General features: G+C 36.1%; 1 protein-coding gene across 2 annotated transcripts in view; it reads right to left on the reverse strand.

The window, feature by feature from the left end:
* LOC112507049 (mRNA-capping enzyme) overlaps nucleotides 1-22,711 on the reverse strand; it is a 28,702-nt gene extending 5,991 nt beyond the window's left edge. The window contains exons 1-10 of one of the 2 annotated variants that reach the window (XM_025111446.1): nucleotides 22,527-22,711; nucleotides 20,344-20,491; nucleotides 18,685-18,823; nucleotides 10,937-11,088; nucleotides 10,611-10,694; nucleotides 10,417-10,479; nucleotides 9,227-9,358; nucleotides 8,946-9,152; nucleotides 8,610-8,729; nucleotides 3,554-3,603 (exon numbers count right to left, since the gene is read on the reverse strand). In XM_025111446.1, the coding sequence (XP_024967214.1) occupies nucleotides 3,554-3,603; nucleotides 8,610-8,729; nucleotides 8,946-9,152; nucleotides 9,227-9,358; nucleotides 10,417-10,479; nucleotides 10,611-10,694; nucleotides 10,937-11,088; nucleotides 18,685-18,823; nucleotides 20,344-20,481 (1,085 nt within the window). In that variant the 5' untranslated portion in view covers nucleotides 20,482-20,491; nucleotides 22,527-22,711. Of the gene's footprint in view, nucleotides 1-3,553; nucleotides 3,604-8,609; nucleotides 8,730-8,945; nucleotides 9,153-9,226; nucleotides 9,359-10,416; nucleotides 10,480-10,610; nucleotides 10,695-10,936; nucleotides 11,089-18,684; nucleotides 18,824-20,343; nucleotides 20,492-22,509 lie in introns of both variants that reach the window. The other variant, XM_025111447.1, reaches the window with a different exon arrangement.
* Between the last annotated feature and the right edge of the window lie 427 nt (nucleotides 22,712-23,138).

Here is a 23,138-nt window from a genome sequence, read left to right on the forward strand (position 1 = left end):
CCTAGAAAACGTTAAAATCCATAACCGGCGGTCCACAACCGGTCCCGAGCCGGTTCCTCTCCGGTCCTCGGGCGGTTACGGGCCGGGCCGAGCCCATTTGGCCATCTCTAATTACCAGTGACTTATCTCAACTGCAACACATGAAACACCGAGTGAAGCGACAAAGGGGGCAGTAACTTTAGTCGGTAAGCAACATGTCCAATTTGTTCCATAATCTCAAACAAACCGAAGTGTCGGGAGACAACTTCTCATTCATCGGTGTGCTAAGGATTCGGTCGATAAGGGCGCAATTTTAAATACACTTGTTCCCACACTGAAAACCACATCTTGTCTATGTCCGTCAACCTGCCTCTTCATTGCTTGTTGAGCCCTGAACAAATGTTCTTCAAGTTCCTCTAGTGTCCGTTCTCATTCTTCCAAATCCTGCTCAACTTAGACCTTGGCGTAATAGTGTGACCATAGCGTAGCAAGTGGGAAGAATCGCGTCTATTGAGAATCTTAAAGGGGTATTCTAAGCCGTCTATGGTAGGAAGTATTGTGCCCATTTAATCATTGCACCCATTGTTTGGGTGTGTTCGATACAGAACATCTCAAATATATATATCAATACTTTGGTTTACCACTTCTAATTGGCCTCTGTCAGCGTGCGTGGTATACAGTACTTTGCTTCAAGACCATTCCTTGCATTCTAAATACGTCTTTCAATAATATCACCAAGAAATCCCCTTAACTCTTTTATAGTCTTCAGTACCGGCCACCTAGCATGGCAGATATTTTTGTAGGATCCACCGAAACCCGTTCAGCGGATACTACATGACAAAGGTATTCCGCTTTGGACTGCCAAATAAACACTTCTTTCGATTTGTATACAACTCGTGCTTCTACAACTTCTCTAGCATCGTTTTCAAGTATCGTACATGGTCTTCCAAATTCCAGTTGATATTAAAATATCATAGAAGAACATAACAAATCTCCATAGGTACAACTGAAATACTTTATTCATCAATTATTGGAACGTGTATGGGGCATTGAATAACCCAAACGACATGACTAGAAACTCCTAGTGCCCCTCATGAGTCCGAAAGGCGGTCTTATTTACGTCCTTGGGTCGCATCCGAATATGGTAACTTCAAGTCGATCTTTGAGAATATGATTGCACCATGCAACTCATCTGTCACTAGAATGAGAAACTTGCATAGTATTGTTTCTTTATTTAGTGCCCAGTAGTTGACCCAAAAAATGCCAACTTTCGTCCTTTTTACTAGTACTGGACTTCAAAATGGCTTGCACTTGGTATAATCCGGGCCCTCCCATATCTATATCACCTTCTCAAGTTCGTCTTTTTGCCACTTAGGATACTGGTACGAGAGTATATTAACCAGTAGGAGGAAAAAATTGCTCATATGATCCCTTTCTCTAGTCACCCAAAATTGCTCCAAGGCGGCTTCTCTAACTTGGGCCCATGTACGTAATGATAACGTTTCTCCCTCCATTTATTCTAGTGTAAGGTTTTCCCATCCATAAAACAGCGACAACCATTTATTTCGAAGTAACGTTCGTAGTTCCTGATGGAATAGGTAACAAAGCTACCTTACCACCCACTGCTATTAAATCACCGCCCTCCCACAACAAATTCATCCTGTGGTTGTTACGCCCCCGTAGGCCGTCCACTCATAGGATTCACCTTGTTTTCCAAGGTAAGTTGGGTTCCCCACCCAATTCCTGGCTATAACTCGGCCTCATTATAGATAGGTCTCGGCCGACTGTAGTTATAGTTGATTTGCTATAATTTTCAGAGTGATTCCAAAGCCATCCTCCTGAAAACCCATGGTTACCCCTTCAAAAACCGATCGCACCCCATTCATGCCTTGTACACGCCACTTAGATCCCTGATTCCTAGTCCACCTACAAACCAACCCCCTTTGCAGTCCTTGTTTAGGGATTGTCACTAGGGAGCAGCAATAGTGGTTGGTTCTGCTCGTCCTATTCCAATTATTGCTCCATTCTGGCTGCCTTGGTTGGCGTTCAGTCCACTCCAGTGTGGCGGCCCGCTATCACTGCCACCAACAACACTTGTCTTCTTTTGCCCAAGGTTCGTTCTCTCCGGCCCTTAAGTCTCCTGCAGACTTGCGGGAACCTCCATATAGCTCGAATCTCACCCCCCATTTGTTTTGTTCTCCCGCTATTTCCCGCGGAATTACATGGTTCCTTCCCTCACCTTGTTTCCGTGTTGCTCACCCTTGAGCACCACTAAGTTGTGATTGCTTTCGCTCTATGTTTGCGCTTGGCTGCCACCACGGTCTCTTCTTGTTTCTCCGGAATCTTGGTGAGCAATGCTTCCAAGGTCAAGAATTTTTCCATCAACCGTTGTTCCACGGCCTCCAAATGGTAATCAAGTGTGGTCCTTAATTGTTGCATTTATGTATCAAATCTATCCTCAAGCCCATCGTTTCTATTTGGCGGCATGGTCTTAAACGAACAGTTTATTAACACTGACGAGAACAGTGTCGCCATGGCAGTAATTTCGATGATTGCGTGGATAGTGCTCTGACATAATTGTAAACTACCAAAGTTATATCAATTTGCCTGCTACTCTCTAATGCTTGTCGTACCCTCTACTATAGACTATAATGTGGAATCCTATCACAATAAAGAAACTATTGAAATATTTAAAATACTAATTAAGTTGGATAAGATAGCAATTATCTTTCACTTTCTCTTGAAACAAGTTTTCAAGCCTTTATAATATAGTTCATCTAGAACTTTTCCATTCTCCTAGGGTGCATTTGGTACCCATGACAACTGTTCAACATTTGGTAAGATAGGACTCGACAGGATAGAAATCGTAAAATGACTAATTTGCCCCTAATGAGTTGTTTGTATCTTTTCTATATTTGATTAATTTATTAAACTACAACAAAATAAATATCTTTTATGACAAAATATATCATTAGAAAGCTCTCGTCAAGACGATTAAAAATGACACCAAAATATGAAGTTCATAAATTTCCGATTTTTATCTATACCTTTTCTATATTATATTTTTATTATTAATATTTAATTACATATATTAACCAAAATATAGAAAACGTATATAAAATATTTTAAGGACAGTAATGTGAAAGTTTAAAGAGGATAAAATAAAATTTAAAGAGTGGATAAAATGTAAAGAGGGATACGTATCTGATGTCTTGGAAGAGAATTAGGTTTTATTTTGAGGGTATCTTGGTAAAATATAGGCTTGTTTCATGGGGTGGGGGTGGAGCATGTCTGTTCCTATCTGTTCCACATAAAAGTCATGCCAAACGTGGAACAGTGAACCCTGTTTGTTCTGTTTTGTTCAATGTACCAAACGCACATTTAAGGAGAAAGGTGAAAACCTAAAAGACCTTACTATTCTATCTTAAACAAATGCACCTCCACAAGTACGAGGTAAGAAAAACTAATAGTAGATTCATAAACAAGATATCGACAACATCCAATATTCAATCATTATAGTCAATTAGCCATAAAAATACCAAAATAGAATGAAGATGAGTTAAGACACTCATACCTGTCTAAAGAAACAGGATGTGATCCTGGAAATTGATGGTTCCCTCTAACCTGGGAAGCAAAGAAAAAAAAATACACCATACATGAGATGACCTAAGAAAGGGAACGAAAAGGACTTGCATTACAGGAAATAGTTGGCTCTTTTAAGCCAATCCGCTACAAGTGTTTTTTGATAATATTGGAAAAGGTAGTCCAATACAAAAACCTCTCAAGTAAAAGGAGCAAGGTAGAGCCTGATGTTGAAAACCCTTTAAGCAAAGAAAACTCATGTTTTTTTAAAAGATAGTATCTGAAACAAAAACCCCTTCAAGAATGTAGTAGCAGTAGTGTTCGTAGTGTTGGACTAATTAAGAAACCTCTTAACCGGTGGTACTAATATCAACTTATTTCTACACTAGAAAATGAGTTACTACTAGAATAGCAAGTGTTGGAGGTGTTGTTAGAAATCTAAAATATATCCCAACACCATGAATGACGACTTCTTTTCCGCATCAGAATTTGAGTTAAACCCATAATATACTTCCTAAAACATATATTTGAGCTATGGCCTCGTGTCTACAATTAAAAAATAGTAGTGCTAGGTACAAATATACTTCATAAAGTATTCCTCTCTGTATACTTTTTGCTACCGATATTGCTTTTCTAGATCAGACATCCGAAGATGTATTCCCTATAAGATACACCCACCTTGTATTCTTTTTCTCCCCCCCAAAGTCAGAGACAACAATATTAATAAGTGTAAGTTTTATATGTCCACGATGTGTGTCACACAATAATATTGCTAGAGACTATGTAAACCTATTAGGGTTGAACATAAAGAATACGTATGCTTCGATATGATTATTGGATAATCAGAATGCCAAATGATATCATGTGTTTATGATATTGATTGTTAATTATTATTCTAGTAGAATAATTAAAATGTGTAAAAATTGTAATTAAGATAACTATAGAGTTTATGAGAAAATATATTTACATATAATTTTATTAAGATAATAAAATTAAGGGCATAATTTGTAAAATCGCAATCTACTTTCATAAGTTTCTTTCTTATAACATTGTACTTTCACTTTTTCTTATTACAACAACGTACTTTCAAATTATTTTTTATTGGAGCATTGTACTTTGAAACATTTACCAATATAGCAATGGTAACCTTTTGATTTGAATTAAGATGACATGACACAAGTTACTAAGCTTCCATGCCATCTCATTGCCCACGTGGGATGTCCACGTGTAACATATTGCTGCATGGTTACAACATTGTACTTTTAAAAATAATTTAATTAATAAAACAATGTACATTGAATTAAACATGTCTACCAAAAATTATTATTTCATAAATTAAACATGTTTACAAAAATGAAACATCTTCTCAGAAAAACCCTTCCTATCACATTTTTATCTTATCAATAACACAGCACAACCACAACTCTTACCAATTATCGCTAGAAATAAAAAATCATGGACCACTTTTAAAGCTAAATCATAGATAAGCCCAAAGTGAAACCAAGATCACTTTTAAATTGCAGAGCTGGAATATTAAACATGTTTGGAACAAATGTTCAAATAATGTAGATAAATATTTGGGGCAGACAACTAATGCAGAATGCTCCCTAATTCCTCTATATGAAGGTCAACTTCCATTTTCCTTTGTGAATGGGCATCAAATGTTCCACAAAGGTCCCATCAAAGTATTGGTGAAGGTCAACAAAATAACCTGAATGTTCATCTAAGTTCAGTGCCCATTTCATAAAAGTTAACTTAATTAAATTCCATTAGGTTAGAATAAGAATTATAAAGAGTGAAGGAAAGGGTTTTAAGAAAAATGTTACTGAAAGAGTTTTCTCTTCCTTAGTGCCACTACCATGTACGCATATCCTATGTGTCTTGCAAGTCATTTAGGTGTTACATGTAAGCGAAGGAAACCAGTTTAAAAGATAACAAGTTACTTAGTTATTCAATGTTAAAACGGGTAAATATTCCAAAGAACAATGTTCTAATGTTTTGAAAGAACATTGTTGTAATAAGAAAAAGTGAAAGTACAATGCTATAATATGAAATTTTATGAAAGTAGGTTGCTATTTTGCACATTTTACCCTAAAATTAAATAAAACCTAAATGGCTTAAGGATTAAGGTAGGTCCGGCCTATGGTTACCTCTAATACCAAAGGTCAACCTATAAATAAGTTGATAAGGCGTAAGTCTATTTAGTCAATCCATTAGGATACTTTTAGGTTACTTGAAAAACAGAAAAGAAACATTATTCTTTTAAGTTAAAAACACATACTAGATTAGAAATCTAAGGGTTTGGAGCTAGCAGTCTATTGGAGCCAAACATATTCATGTGGACTACTCTAGAAGAAACCTCACTAGGTTTGTTGTGCAGCAAGATTTCTCCCTACAAACCTAAATGTATTTTTCTGAACACCCTATGGTTTGTTTTATTCAACTTTAATTGTTTCATTGGATATATTAATTGTTTTCAGAAGCACTAACCCCATTTGCCACCAATCAATCAGTCCATTAATACCAAAAACAATTGCCACCGCAATAGCAACTTTCTTTTAGATAATTACATCATGTAGAACCCTATAAAACCAACCAAATTAAGCCCCAAGTTGATTATGGGCGCATACCTCTCTTTCACACACACGGTTGTACCATCATAGGGTTACATAATGAGTGGGTGATAATGACAAACATGCAAGTAGGCAACTAAACATGGCCATGGAGAGATCGATTCCTATGTGGGAGGCGTTGGTTGGCAGAGAAGGAACTGTAATCGGTAGGTATGTAGATAGGTCATCCAGTGACATTAAATGAAAAGGCTACTACAATAGACGTAAGGCCTACTACATTCATGGAGCATAATGCAATAACATATAACCTAGCATATTTGAAAATGCTTCGGTGGATGGGACATTGAGGGAGGATACTAGAAATGATTATATAGAGGAGAGAGTGAGATGTGACTACCGACACGGACTCATACCACCCACTTAAGATGGTTTAGCCAGCTCCGGTGTAAATCATTGAACGCACTAGCTAGAAAAGTAGATTTCTACCAAAAAGGAGGTGTCATAAGAGGTAAAGGCCAGAAAATATTAATACCGGAGAACCAGTGAAGAGAGATTTGCTCCCCACTTGTCTCTAAGCACATCTGCATTGAGAAAAACATTTCAAAAGGCATCACTCATCTTTTCTATCAGATTGAGCTTGTAATCTTTGAAACTATTTGGAACTCCCCGATGACAGTTTCTTTCCACAGCAAGGTGCTTCAACTTTTTAGCTCCCGAAACTACTTCACATATTGGAATTACGAATAATCATACTTTTTATCTTGGTTGTTGGGGAAATTCTCCCATAACATTGTTTTATAAAGTAATTATCATTCTGTAAGACCATAAGAAAAATAAAATTATTGTCCTAGAGAACACAATACTTGGATTAATTTTTGCAAACAACTGGTTATTATGACATTTCCAGCTCCAGCCTTTATATCAGTTACTCACAGTAAAGCCACCAAGCCATCTACTTCTTTCGAACAAGGACCTTAGTGGCGCAACATAAAGATGTAAGGAACGTTTCCAATGTTACTGTTATGTCTCCAATTATAAGCCTACTAATAGTTCTAGTCTTAAATAAGTTCAGATGAAATCTATCCTAAAACTGGATAACGTTAAAGTTCAAGGCAATGGGAGTTCGTTTAAACAGAATGGTATCACGAACTTAATGCTGATGTATCTTCTGCAAAGAAGAATTCTATATGAGAAGCTTTACAAGCAATCATTCCGACAGAATTCAAATTCCTTTCCTCAACAGAAATAAAAGAAGGCAGCTAAGGCTATGTTGAGAGACATATCTATTGCTATTAGCATGAGCTTATCCAGGTTTACGTGGAGAGTGACTCGCTCTTGGATGTAAATTGTATTAATTCCAAATGGAAGCCTCCTTGGTCTATAGCAATCTAACAGTGGGTCTAGTTTGAGGAGTTATGTTTAATAAATTTGATATTAAGGGACCGTTTACCAAACACTTGCCCAGGTAAGCGCTTACCAAGTAACATTACCTTAACGGATGAATATGGCAAGGACCAAAAATCTTACCAAGTAAGAGCAAAGGCAAGGACCTAGAGTCTTGCACGGTAAGCAAGGGCGACGACTCTTACCATGGTTAGAGACCAGGTAAATTGTTGCATATGATCTATAAATGTAAATATACATAATCACATATGATTAAGAAATATATCTACGATTATCACATATGATTAACAAAAATATCTACAATTACCACATATGAATTGATTGTAGATATCACATGTGATATTTGCTGAAAATTGTGAAATTATTTTCTCAAAAGTGTATCTAAATTTGTTTTATATAAAACTTGATAAAAAAAATTATTAATTGATTAAAATTAAAAAATAAATAAATCAAAAAGATATCATGAGATCCTTAAGGATTTATCCAATTCAAAATGATAATTATCCAAATTTCTGAAATTATTTTTCATTTTCTATTTATGGTATTTTTTAATTAATAGATTGTGTGGCTCATATTCCCTCTCACCTTCTTGCAAATTAACCGCCTTCTCGTTTGAACCTGCCCCTACATGTGTGTGTATATATATATTCTGTTTTTGTGTATATACTACATAGTGACTTCTCTTCTCTTCTCTTTTTATGTTTCTTTCTAGCATGCTACATACAAGTATATATATATATATATATATATATATATATATATATTCTGTTTTTAGGGGTTTACGCCTCAACCATCTCAAGGCTTACGCCTCACGTGCCGAAGGAGAAAAAGCCTCAAGGCTCGTTTCCGTTCTTGAAAACCTTGACCTTACCCCGTAAATAAGTGAGAGTGTTGAATTTACCGGTAAGCGCTTACCACGTAAGAGTTTGGGTAAACGGCCCCTAAGTCCATATATTATTTTAAGAAACGTTAGAAAATTATCTTAACAGGTTCATAGAGAAAAACTAAGTTTTCACTTCATTTTGTTTTATAACAATATACAAGAAGATAAACAATGAAAGGACTATTTACCCCTGCACTTAATTTAAGCGCCTGATAACAGAACTGTCGGAATGCGTCTTGCTGATCCTGAGGGATACTGTCACCCAAAACATCGTCGTTTGTCATGACCCCCTCGGTATCATGATTCTCCTGACACAAACAGAAAAGTGTTTAAGATCAATGTTGTGAACCTTTATATTGTTATATGGAACAACATGCCTCTTCCTTAATTCATATATAACAAAATCAAAGACACTCAAGTTGATAAGTCCCAATAATGATGTCCTCCATTCAAATTGTTTGTAAGAGCTGTTTGCATCCTTGCGATTATAAAATGTAAACAAGTAGAATAAGCGAAAAGCGTACATCCACAGGATCCACAGGAACTCCATCGTCATCCTCATCCGGTAATGCCTCGCCATTCAGATCAAACTCAGAAGACCTTTTCCACTCAGGAGTTGAAGGACAAGTGACTAAATCAGGCTTTCTTTCATGATAGAAGGCATATAAGGCATCAATATAGTCAGGTTTATATATTCCTGGGGGACGTGCATCAGCAAAAACTTGTATTGCCTGTAACAGAGTAATCGGCATAAGTCCATTACATGATACAGATCTACAATCAATTAAACCAGCTTATAACTGACCTGAGTTACAGACATCAGCACTGTTCGCATGAGATAATGAATAATCATATACCCGGTACGGTTATGCCCATGTGTGCAATGAACAAGGATATACTTCTTTGAGTTTTTTTGCCGAGCTAGGAATTGAGAAACCTGATGAGGAATACATTTATACTAGCCACTATAAGTAACTTTTTTCCCATGGAAGGTTGGTCAGTGAAAGCTTGCTTTCACCCTTCGGGTTGTTAGATAAACCAACCAGAAACAAATTGTCATCTCTGAGGAAAATAAAACCAATAATAATACAGATGCGCAATGAGAAATGTAACAGCTAGTCAACATGTGTAACAAATGGAATTTGCTTTCTTGCACTTCCTCATACCGGCAACTCAGAACTTTGTTGCAGTGCTACTTCCTAATCATGTCAGTATGAGAGGTAAGTAAGTTGGGAAGACTTAGGTTACATAACAAGCTAATTTAGTAAAATATTACCCTTCACAAAACTCTCTCCAAAACCCCTACATTATGGTCTTCCACAAAAACAACCATACATGAAGATTTAGCTGGTATGCTTTTGATGCATTACAGCGAGTATTATATAACATTCAAGTATTATTTGATCAAGATTATAGTAATTAAGGCATGGGCCATGGCGCAAGGCAATGCAAAACAAGAGTGTAGCAGTATATTTAAGGTAAAAAAGTGATTTTTTCTTTTAGTTATAGTGTTACTGCAGAACAATATTACATCTGTTTATGTTACGTGTTAATTTAGTTTAGTTTTGCATTACAATTACAAAAGCAAACAAAAAAATGTGTTAATCTACTGTTAGTTTTACATTATTTCTGAAGTTTAGACACAAATTTTGCTAGTTGCTAATTATTTAGTATTTTGGTGACTTTTGCAATGACTCTAGCGACATATGCAGCAGTTTTTGTTTATTCACTTAGTTGTTTGTCACTTCTAGTATTGGAATACTAGTTTATTTTCTTCTTATTTTAAATAGTTTGTCAAAGCTTACTTTTCTTTTCTAATTTGGAAAATTGCATGCACCACGCCATGCACCATGGCTCATATTTGGGTCAGCACCTCATGCCATTACTACTATGATCAACATATATAAATTTAGAACAAAAGATGCGAAAGGAGAAAGAAACTAGCACACATTTTGAACAAACAAGAGATATATGTAAGTTCTAAGAATAGCATGCCTCATATACAAACTGATTTACGGCCTCATTCTCTGGTACAGAACCACGCCCCTTGCAGTTGATCTGAATCAAACAAAAATAATAACAAAAATACATGGATAATCATTATATGGTAAGATACAGAACAAGGTCTTAATTCTTATAACCCCTATCTCATACACCAGAAGTTTATTAGAAAGTATTTGGAAACCAACCTTAACATACTTGATGCCTTCTTTCTTCCAATCATTCACGGAATAGTAACGAGTTGTGTTTGTAAGATCAATCACCAAGCCCAGCTGAATAAGAGAGCAAATAAAAATTAAGCTCGTTAGTTTTTAAAATAGGAATAGCTTCCAACATATTCTCCTACCGTAATGTGTAACAAGGTATTGCAGAAGTAAGCAGAACAAAATATTTTGAAAGTTCAAGTTCAAGTTCAAAGAAATTCATACCCTCAAGTGATAATATATCGATGAAGAAATTGAGATAGTAAAATCATTAGCAAGATAGAATAATCGATTGATTGATACATACTCACCTTCCGCCCCACAACTCTCTGTTGGTGAATGACTTGTCTGAATGAGTATCTTTTACCAGGAACAATACAGTCATTGAAAGCTTCACCAAGAGGAACTTTAGAAGGAACCATACACCCTATTTCCTGACCATATGGTGGGCAATCCAACCATCCTACAATATAAAAAGAGAACTAAAATAAAGCAGGCGTAATTTAATATTCTGACAATATATTAACCATGCAAAAACACAAATTTAAGTCTCGAGATTAAAAGGCATGAAACAGAAAAAGAAAATGTGACGCCAGGCTACCTAAAAGCTTCTATGGATTGATAAAGTATATAACAGAAGGGACAATGGTGGAGGTGAAAGCACTCTGCCATTCAATGTAACAATATAAAACCAGCCAAGCATATGTTGGTCTTAGGACATGTGTGGAAGATATTCTTACCAAAAATGGGACCCCATACGGATTACTAAGTCTAAGTTACAAAGCAAGGACATTTGGATCCTGGTGTTAACTTACGGTGCTAGAAATTAAAAATTGGATTGTTTTCAACCTTTTTGCATGCTTCGAATATTTAAGGTGGCGACACATTCCATCAAAACTCTTGATAAGAGTGGTGTAGCTACAGGTGTCGAGGAGACGCAAGTTTAGAACCAACATTTCGCAAAGGTTTCATATGGGCATGAAAACACGCTAATCACAGGGCAAAAGCTAGTATTGGATAATCTAAGACGAGGTAAGGATGTCATGACATCTCATCAGGTCCAGTTCTTATTTTCCAAATCATCAACCGGTTCACTGAATGGAAGCAGATATAGAATTCAAATCATATCTAAGCCAGTTGAGGATAACAGATTCCCTGAAATCCAAAACAATCTGTCAGAATGAGTATCAGGCATCACATGTGAATGTAGAATTTGGTTTGAGATGTTAGTCTGGGTCGGATAGGATGAGGACGATAAAGATGCATAGGATCCATCATTGCTCAATCATGGCTTTCATGCCTCACAATTTTGTAGACCACTTGCGAAAATTTTGGGTATTCATTTGGTTGCTGACGAGATTTGTTTCGTTACCTATCTGCTTGAGGCGGTTTGCAAGAAGGTTGTTCTTAGAAGCGTCAATAATGTGTATGGGTTGCATAGGGAACTTCTCGTTAAGGAATGGTAGGTGGTGTTTGGTTCGCTGGAATCCGATGGCATCTAGTGGAATTGGAATGGTTAATTCCATTGATCAAATTCCATTCATGTGTTTGTCTCATTCTATGAGTTTTGGTACGAAATTCCAATTCTACATATGCTGGAAATTAAATTCCTTGTAAGGAATTTGAATTCAATTTCATGAAATGTTTTAAGAAAGACTATTGTGCTCTTATATTTACTCTAATCTATTCCATCCCACCATGACGATCGTCACCACCACCACCATCATCAGCATCTCCGCCACCACCACCGCCATCATCAGCATCTCCGCCACCACCACCGCTATAACCACAGTCACCACGACTACCCAACATCGCCTCCACTGCCGCCACACCACTACCACCAGTATCGCTGTCGCCACCACCACCCCACCACGCCATCAATTAATATTATTATTATTAAATTTTTCATGATATAGTATTCATTAATTAAGCAATAAAGTATGAAAATATCATGAAGGGGTATTGTGGTAATTTATCACTATTTTATTATAATTCTAAAGTTAACTTTAGAGAACCAAACAAACAGATCCCAATTCTTTTGACATATTCCATTCCAATTGCTGCCAACCAAACACATGGTAAAACCTGATTAAATTTCGTTTCAATTCCTTGATGGATTTCAATTCTCACAAAGTTCATTCTATAAACCAAACGCCACCTTAAAGATACAGAATGTGAAATTCATACAGCCACAGGTAGGTTATTTCCAAACTCTAATAGTTGCTAGAGTTTAGAAAAACTCAAGAAGGAACTCTCAAAAATGAAGAGAATGAAAGTAGATGATAGCATCATATCCACCATATTTTTCTTGTGCTTTTTATGAATGATCGAGTCATTTTCTTTCTTCTTTTATATCTTTCTTGTCCATTGGAGCAGTGAATTGATATATCATGTGATGAACAATTTTCTAATAGGAAGTTCCCAAAATGGTGAAAAAACAGCATATGATGGACCTTGTCTAACTGACGGCAGAAGTGCTGAAGCGGTTGGCTTTTGTGAATTTCCGTGAAGATGAAGAATGGAAGATGGAAAGTTGACAATCAGAAGATCTATTTTGTGATATCGGTACCGTCATGATGAAGGGGAGCACTCCTAGAATGTAGACTTTTGTACCGTATGTGTTTTGTTACTTTTGCTTTAACCCAGAGATGGACCTAGTTAAGAGCATATTGCACATGCCAAGACTTCATGGTTCCGTCGTAATGGAAAAGTTATGTCTCTAAAGGGTGCCACTGTATTGTTCTGTTGGGAGCCCTTGTATTTTTTTAAACTGCAATAATGGCATAAGTTCTTGATCACAGAGATGGTTACTGTGTTGTCCTTTTGCACAAAAGGGTGCAGGTTCGAGTGCCGCATTTCTTACTTTTTAGCTTAAATTTTGTGTTGTTTTCTATAGCTTTTGTGTTTAATTTTTTTTTTCAAAGACAATGCTATTGCAATATTCGACACGTGTTCTTTTTGGGCATGGGCATGGGCAAGGGCAAGGGCAAGGAATCAACCATTATGGAAGAGTTATATAGATTCTTTCTTATAGCTAAACGGTGCTACTGGTTGAAAACTTCCCTAGGCCAACCTCTGGTTTAACTTGAGGTTAATGCTTTAGTATCCACCCTTTTATGGGTATAAAAAAGTGGATGCAGCACTAATGATGGATTTAATTTTCTTGTATTTACTGTTAACTAAGCTTTCAACAATTAACAGAATTAACAAGCTTTAAAGTTTCTTTTAGAACTCGTTTGTGTTATTTCCATCCATTGTTCTTACATTTAAGTTTTACAGCTTGGTTCTAGACAACATCTTTTACTTATTGTGCTTATTTACTGCTTGTTTAAGTAACGATAGGCTAGTTTAATAAATGTGGGTGTGAAGCTATGCTGTTAATTGCAGCACAATAGTGCTGCAATAGCGTCGCAATCTCGGATATCGGCCCTAAGCAGAATATCAATGGTCAAATTGCAGTGTAAATAGCGGTGATGCAATTATCGACGCAATTTACCACGATTTTGACCGATATTTAGGGTTAAATAGTGTTATTCTTTTTTTTGGGGGGGTTTGGGGGTTTTTTGGGCAGTTGGGCTTTTTAGATATGGGCTATGTTTTAACTTTAATCCATTAACATAACAATTACTTTCTTTTTAATATCAACCCAAGTTGGGATTGTTAGATCTGAACCTATTGCTTGTGATTAGCTCGTTTATGAACACTTTTCCTATTTTGTTTTGTGAAACTTGTTTAAGTTGATGGTTTGATGTTGAAACTATATTCTTAATTGATGCAAATAATATGTTTATGTATGTATTATACATATATATAATTCTAAGAAATATTATATAAACCGCTATAACCGCTATTTCAAATATCAGTCCTGACCGCAATTTTGTATTTTCACTGCTATAACAGCATAGGTGTGAGGAAAGACTGAATGAACCGAAAGGGAGCAAGGGTGCTATGCCCGATTAGCATGCCCAAGTTGCTTATCCAAGGTTTATATTGATTTCATTAACATTTGATGCACAAGTTGATCATTAATCGAAGTGTTAAACCCTTATTAACTCAAGAATAAGGAACAAAGATGAGACAACTTGGATCATATGATTATAACTTCAAAAGAGTTGCAAGTACAAAAAGGAATTTGTGTTTTGCCATACAACTACAAAGGAGATTAAAGGAATGTACCATGCCTAGCACATTATCTGCTTAGGAAGCGGAGAACAAATCTTATGGATAAGTGTCTTCCGGTACTTAGCAAAGTGTCCCAGTAAAGTTAAGTACTTGGCAAACCGTTGATCAAGATTATAGCATAATCTCTATTACATTTCTTTTCATTTAACTCAGCTACACCCTACACCCGTGCTACCTGTTTAATGTTTACTTCTGTTTTAAAACCATCAAATCAACTTCCTAAAACAATTCTTCAAACTCACCATCTTAAAGTGACATTTGGCTTGGATTCTAATTAAACACCTTTCCGAGAGGACGATATATGGTACTTACCTCTGTATTACTCGTTTAAAAACAATTGTAGGATTACATGCATACTTGTATGCCACCATACTGATTATTGCGACCAAACGGAAGTCTCGGAGGCGTTAACCTCAAGCTGTCAAGCATAATAGTAGACTTCTTGGGACCATTGATATGCAAGTCCCAAACTTTCAATGAATCTCCCATAATCATCTTCCATCATGAATGAAGAGAAGTCTTTTACAAAGGGGCCTAGTATTAATATATTGTTGCCCACCATCTCTGTCAATAATGCTTTGGTTTCCATCTCCGATCTCCACAAGACTTCCCATCCATTTAGTTGTTTCTTCTAGAATGTGCTCCATTTGAGGTAATGTACCATACTCCTATGCTTGTAGCCCTTCTAGTAGAGGTACGATCAAAGATAAATGATCGTCTAAATAGCCACCACATGCAGTTGTTACCTGAAAGTATCTGATTACAATCCTGTTTCACCATTTGACTAGCCTTTTGGTGGTACTGACACCAACTTGCCTCCTCTTCAAGAGAACCTCAACAAATCCTCATTCCAATTGATACCCTCTTTTACACATGCATTTTTAATACAACTACGAGTATCATCAATCAGCACCTTATTCAGATTTCAATTACCAAATAGCTACTTTAAAAATATAAACTTTTTCACTATGGAAAATACCTCGACGACATCATCGAATTCAGTCCACGATCACCAACAAACCTTCCACATCTATTACAGGAAATAAACAGAGTTCATAGACGTGTTTATAGGAAAAGGGAAATTTAGATAGTTAGTTGGGTTTGAAGTTAGTTGAGGAGCGTTAAAGTCCGTTGGATTGTATAAATAAAGGAGTTGTAATACAAAGAGGGATATGAATATGCATAACATTTTCTTCTCCTATCTCTACCCATCTATTTCTATTATTTCTTGACTGTCATTCTCTAAACATTAAGAGAATCGAATTCACCATAACATTGTTATAAGGAGATCTTATTATCGTTTGTGTGTTGTTTTGACAAGGTGGCTCCTCCGATAAGCAGGAAATCAATAGTTACAGCTGTGAAGAAACACATCAAGATATTCGAGAAAAAAATCAAAAGATAGGTTTGAAAAAGAAACACCTATAGAATTACCAAGGAATAATGGTAATGTGAGGTCCAACGAAGTCTGGGAGATGTACCAAAACTGGAGTTTTCGACGTTTGATGGATCCAATCCAAGAATCTGAATAAAGACGTGTCGTATGTATTTTACTTTGTGTATGATTTCCAACGAGTCAATTTAGCTTCAGTAAATATGATATATAAAATTAGAAAATTGGGCTTCGAGCTATGTGTGAGGAGAATACAACTATAAATGATTGTCATTGATCTGTTACTCAGTTCAAAGATGAGTAAGGGACAAACGTGGTAGAGCAGTTCAATGTTATACCCTTCCAGATTATAACTTGGGTCAAATAGTCAATAGTGGTAGGGTAAAAAAGTCAAAATTTGTAGGTTGTGATAGAAAAGTACAAACAGTGCCCTAACTGGTACAAGTGAGCAATCGGTAGTTGCGAAGAAGAGTCAAAAACTAGTGAGTATGTTGGGGAAAAAACTATGCAATTGGAAAGGTTGTTCACGAACCGATTAGGCGATGATCACCAAAAGCTATCGCTGCCACCTCTAGCACCACCACCATCTGGAGTCGATGGAATGCTTTTGAATCATAATTTTTATTTTTTTCCCACACTGAGGACCAGGTGGAAGTTTAGGGGTGGGTATTGTTATACTTTAGGTCAACTAGTCATTTCAATAATGGTAGGGTCAAAGGTCAATATTGGTAGATAGTGATAAAAAAAGAGAAACAGTTGCACCAACCGGTACAAGTGGGCAAAGGGTAGTATGTAGGTGGGTTAAAACATAAATAAGGGGTTGTGAAAGGGAAAGGGGCATCAACTAGTTTTTTCATTTGCAATTGGAGACATCTTTAGAAGAAAATCTCAACCTCTCGAAAGCTGAGAAACCGTTGTAATCATGTGAATTTAGAAAGCATGCATTTGACATTGAATTTCATCACTCAATAAGTTGAAACAACATGATTCCCTCAAAAGCTTACATTGATGAACTCTAGAATCTGAAGGCATATAATGTTGCAAAATAATCATGTTTCACAAGATTCTACTATCTTGGACAGTTTTTTTGGGGGTTCGAAACCTGGGTGAAGCCATTCGTGAGAGCATTTAAGCCTACTTCATTGACAACGGCTATAGAGTTTGTCGAGTTACAGGAGTCTGAGAGTTCCATTAATCCACATTCAAAGACAAGTATCAAGCCATTTTTCTTCCACCTACACCATTGCAATTGGTGCCCTATGTTGTCTAACAGTGAACCACCCCCACTATTAACACCCCCAAATAAAGCATGGCCACTTGCTTTGACAAAACCAAGTGCCAGTCCTACCAAATACTTAAGATATATTCCGGTAGATGTGAGAGTAGTGAATATTGCAATAGGATTGAGCTATGATTGTGATCAGCCCCATAAAATAAGCAATGCAAGTGTCAATTTAGAGAGGCTTAGTTGTTCACGATGGAAATTACAAGAAATAAAGATAAGGACAGTGACACAATTGAAAGGGAACTTCTAGATTTTTGGCATAGACTTGAGGAAAAGTTGTTTAGAAGGGGGAAGTATGTTACAGGAAATAAACAATGTTAATAGAAGTTGTTACAGAAGAAAGGAAGTCTGGATAGTTAGTTAGGTTCGGGGGTTGAAGACTTGAAGTTGGTTGAGTCGTCTTAAAATATGTTGGATTGTTTAAACAAAGGAGTTACAATACCAAAGGGATATGGATATGCATAACGCTTTCTTCTTCCTATCTTCCCATCTCTTTCTATTATTTCCTTGCTGTCATTCTCTAACCATAAATGGTGAATTCTCCCTTAACAACAGCTCCCAAAAGATCCGCTTATTCCATATTGGAAACAAGCAGAGTTTTCAGAAACATCTATTATTTCCTTGCCGTCATTCTCTAACCATAAATGGTGAATTCTCCCTTAACAACAGCTCCCAAAAAATCCGCTTATTCCATATTGGAAACAAGCAGAGTTTTCAGAAACATCTGTGGAGGCATAGCTCCACAATGATCATGTAAAAATGTTGACCATGCCATCAGCAAACATAATAATATCCAATGAAACTATGGTCTCTTAATTATTTTCCAGCAACTATGTAACACCATAAGTCATTCTCTTAATATAATAATTGAAGCCTACAATTCTAGTTAAAACAAATTATTGTTTGCAGGTTGTTGTGTTATCAATGACAAATTGACAATGACATAAATATATGATATGGTAAGGCTTGGAGACACAGCAAACCAAACACTAAACTCTTACTTGCATCCGAGCTTCATTTTAAGCTTTCTTTCAGATATATCACATGGTTGGGATTTTGTAATGAAAGGAAATATGTGGATAGTACTTAACCAAGATCTCATACTACCAAAAGAAATTGACGAGAAAACAAATAGCAATGACCAACTTACAAACTAATCCATTTTTACAATGCAAAAATTACTGGTACATCAAAATTACCTGGAGGAAGCCGACTCTTATCATAAGTTCTCTGGTTCTTTGCTTGAAAAAGATGATCATTCATTGCCCTGTAAGCCTGATGTGTTGGTCTGTCATCTGGGCGTTCTCGTTTCAACCGTTGCTTTCTTTCTTCACGTTCCTGATAGGATATACATAATGTTAAACTTTTATTTGCATCCAATTAGACCAAGCTCTAGTGTAGTTACATAACGAATTTGGGCATGTCTACCTAGATCATGAATACATGTAACTATGCATATGAGAGATACGACAGATATACCTTAGAAAAACCATGGAATCATAATTTCTTCGGAACGAGAACGCTAAAATAATGAAGAGCTAAACACAACAGCCCAGATCATAAGGCTATAGATCATTAGCCAAGCTACTTATCCTACCAAAGAGAGCCAATACGACCTGTTCCAGTTGGGGGCGAAGGCTTAATCGACTCCACAAGATACGAGTGAAACAAGTTATACAAATATGTAAATTGGAATGACAGATTCGACACTCCTCAGAATGTTGCAGCTTCATCCTAAAAGTGTGGCTGATTTGCCATCAGTAAATAAGAAAACCTAGCCAATTAGTGTATAACTGAGTACTACCACCGGCAGTCCGGCACTATACTTCCCATAAGACTTTATAATCACATATGTACCCTTTTCATAAATTTCACCTCCCACACAACACAAGTCATACTGCACCATTGTGCACATTAAATATGATTGAAGTTTTATGAACCGAAATAGACAGGATGCCAAATTGAAATTAGCCTCTAGTCTACAAGCTACTTCACTACACTTTTTAAGTATAAGAGATGGAAAGGTTCGTCATGCAGCCACTAAGGCTCAAACTTTCCAGCTGGTTCTGCCAACTGAACCTCATGTGCTCCCAGAAAAAACAACAGACAGACAATTGTCAGAACCATTCATTGGAGATATGGATACACCATCTATTTTAAGTTTAAAGCATGGAAGTAATAAAATTAATAAATTACTAATTAACATAGGTTATTCAAACTCGTAAACAAGTAAACAACATCAACCACAAATCTGGCAATAATTCGTATACAAGCTTTATTTACTTGACATGTTTTAATGTAACCAAACATAATTCACTGTGGTCACTTAACTTGCCAGTATAACCGTATAATATGGTATAACAAAGAACAAAAGATATTCACAAAAGATTTTAAATGTTGACACTGAAAACAAGTACCTCAAACAGATAACTGGCGTTTCATTTCCTCACACATTTATACCTTTCACAATGTCAAGCTAATTAAATCAATTACATCAAATTTGCATAATAGTGTCCAATACATCATGCTGTTCTGGATGGTTACAAAAAAAATTATCTCAGGTAGTGGTGGCAACCTAGCAAGTTTTCAATATGACCCCCCCCTCTTACAACTACATAAATTCAGCTTCTTATCCTATTGCATGAGTTGCACAACAAACCTCTGTGAAGTTTTAATTGATAGAAGTTTATGGGAACAAGCAACTGTATGCATACCTGCCATAAGAACTAGTCCTGCTTTTAAGATTAAGATCACATAAAGTGTATATACTAATAGTTAAGGCATAGAGAAGAAGTAATAGGTCAGAGCACATATCAACTGTTTTTAAGTAAATGAGAAGGCATAAGAGAGTGAAGTACCCGACGCATGATATCCACTGCTGTCTCTACATGGTCTACATGATGATTATGTTTTTCTTCAGGTGCACTGTCCTCGCTGAAATTTGGTTCAAAAGTTCCTTCATCTTCTTCAGGTTCTGGCGATGCATTTAGATCCATGCTGATGTTCCTTTAAGGCACGACAAGGGGCAGAGAAATTTATAATGGGTCTCGAAAGATCAAGGCAAGATAACTTTATGTCTAGTCACAGAAAAGAAATGAAACTTTATTAAATCCCTGATTCCAAGTTCTGACAATGCAAGATGCTGGCAAGTTTCATCATCCACGAGTAACTGTAGGGTGCATGACGTAATAACATTTAGTTTATGGGGATGGTCCCCGTTGTACTTTGTTTGAGTATATGATAATCTAGTACTTTTAAGTTGATCACCAGTGTCTTCTGTATGTAATAATATTATAGGAGAATTAAACAGAGTTCTTATAGGGTTAAGATATATTATTTCAATAAAAAGTAATGTAGGGGGAAAAGGGAAGTCAAAGTGATAAAGTAATTTTGGAGAAAGGGAAGTCAGAGTCATACTCTTCTCCTTATCTATTATAGTAGTACAATCACAGTTTGAACGCCATACAGGATGTGTTGATATTTATGCCCTCACATACACTTGTTTATCTCTCTCATATGTCTGTTAATACTGTTATCTCTGCTTCTTTCCCTGATTTCTCTCTCCTTTAGAGTTCTAAAAACAACGGAAAACAAAAATGCCAAACTACGTCTACATACAACAACCACCATGAATATACATAATATCTAGCAAATCACAGTGCAAAACCAAGTGATTCCAGGAGACGGCTATGCATAAACCTTAATTCTTCTTTCTGTTAGAGTGATATGCATGTTTGCGCTCCTACCATTTTCCATATTCTCTTCACCACTTCACTTCACATGTGAGGATTGCTCCAGACCCAAACTGATGTGCAAACCGACCAAGATCTGGGTCTTGTGACCTGGACCATTGGGTGTAGGGCTTCCAGACACATCAGGTTATCTGAATATAGTGTTGAAGTGTTTTACCATGTGACTGGATTATTAGCATATTTGACCGTAAGATTGAGTGAAGAAGCAGAAAGTTTATATAAAACGATTTGCTGATCTTTATATCATGAGGCTAACACTACTCCCCTGGGTAAACTGAAAGAAGTAACAAATATGAGAAGATCTGACATGGATGCATCAACGAAAACAAAACAGTTGATTCAACAACAAACTAAACTAGAAATTCAAACATATTAGGGTTTTTTTAGCTCAAATAAAATACAATCCTACAACTAAAAAAGTTCTTTGATGAAAATACTTGTCTATCTTGGCAACCAACAATAGTGACAATTCAGAAAAAATTTTACTTAGTCCAGGTAACCAGAACATAGGCATAGAATTAGGTTTAACATAATCAAATGCCAACAATCTTAATTTGTGGTATGGCAACAAAATCAAAAAGCACATGTATGCAAAACGCTCTGGGAGATGGAAGAGAAACAAAAATTTGTAGCAATATTTCACCATAATTGCACAGAGAACCAGATAAAAAATGCAAACAGCAGTTACCATTTGAATTTATTAAAACAACAAATAATAGATAATAGATGATCCAGCAATCAGCAATTCATTCAAATGACACTTCTCACCTTTCCTCATAGCTAAAGCCAATTCAAAGATATACACTGTCCTTTCTGGGGGAGAAAAAGTAAATGAAACAGCTACACTTGGACTTTGAATATCAACCGACTCCTTTCAACTTCAATATTGGGGATTTTAAGTTTTTCTAGGTGAATTTGCCAACTATACCGCAAATAGAAGAATGTTGGCGGCAGTATTGTAAAACCATCACACTAATTTTTGTTTGTAAAGTAGTTTGAAATCAGAAATTAAAGTGCGGCTCTTTTTCCTGGTACCACGGGCAGGACTAATGAAACAAACCACTTGTATAAATCACTGCTTTCAACCCTAATAGCTATTGAAGCTAATTTCCTGAAATTCTTAATAATCAGTACGATCAAGGCCACATTCCGTCCTATAATCGAACGTTTGAACGAAACCTAGCTTAATAATCGAACAAAACCATAAATCTTGACTGTAAATCGAATTCTCGAACGAACAATAAGCAAACAAGTGGATAACGAACAAGTTACCAGGAAACAGCTCAAACCTCAAGTAACAATTCTGCAAATTTCACCCCAGCTGTTCCATGAACCATGCAAATAGAAAGAATCTTGAAACCGAAAGCCCTTTTAATTAGAAGGAAGTCGTCAAAGACGAAAGATTTCTCGACTTATAAACCCTAGAGGAAAAAAAAAAGTGGGAAGGAAAAGAACAGAGATCGCAAATTTAGATACCAAAGAACATGTCGAAGGACGACGACCGAGTATTAAAGAGAATCGTGAGAGCTAGAGAAAGAGCGAGCTATCACAAGATTCCAATTTTAATTTTCATTATAATTCGATAAATCTCCAAAATTTACAAGTTATATTGAGCTTTCTTTTATTTATGAAAATATTTATAAAATCATCAATAAAAAAAGCATAAGAAATTTAACATGTTCAGTATTATTTTATTAAGGCTAGAAGAGTACTCACGCAATGCAGCGAGATACATCGTGTTTTTAATATTTCATTTTATTTTTTATCTCAGTCGATGTTATAATATGACTTTATGTGATTTTGATAAAGCGATGATGTTTTTATTTTTGAATAAAATATATGTTTGACGATATCATAAAAATTTGACAAAAATATATCGATATTAGTATCAAATTAACTAT

Source organism: Cynara cardunculus (genome assembly GCF_001531365.2).
Source record: "Cynara cardunculus var. scolymus isolate 2C chromosome LG 2, CcrdV1, whole genome shotgun sequence".
In the NCBI taxonomy this organism is placed as follows: domain Eukaryota; kingdom Viridiplantae; phylum Streptophyta; class Magnoliopsida; order Asterales; family Asteraceae; genus Cynara; species Cynara cardunculus.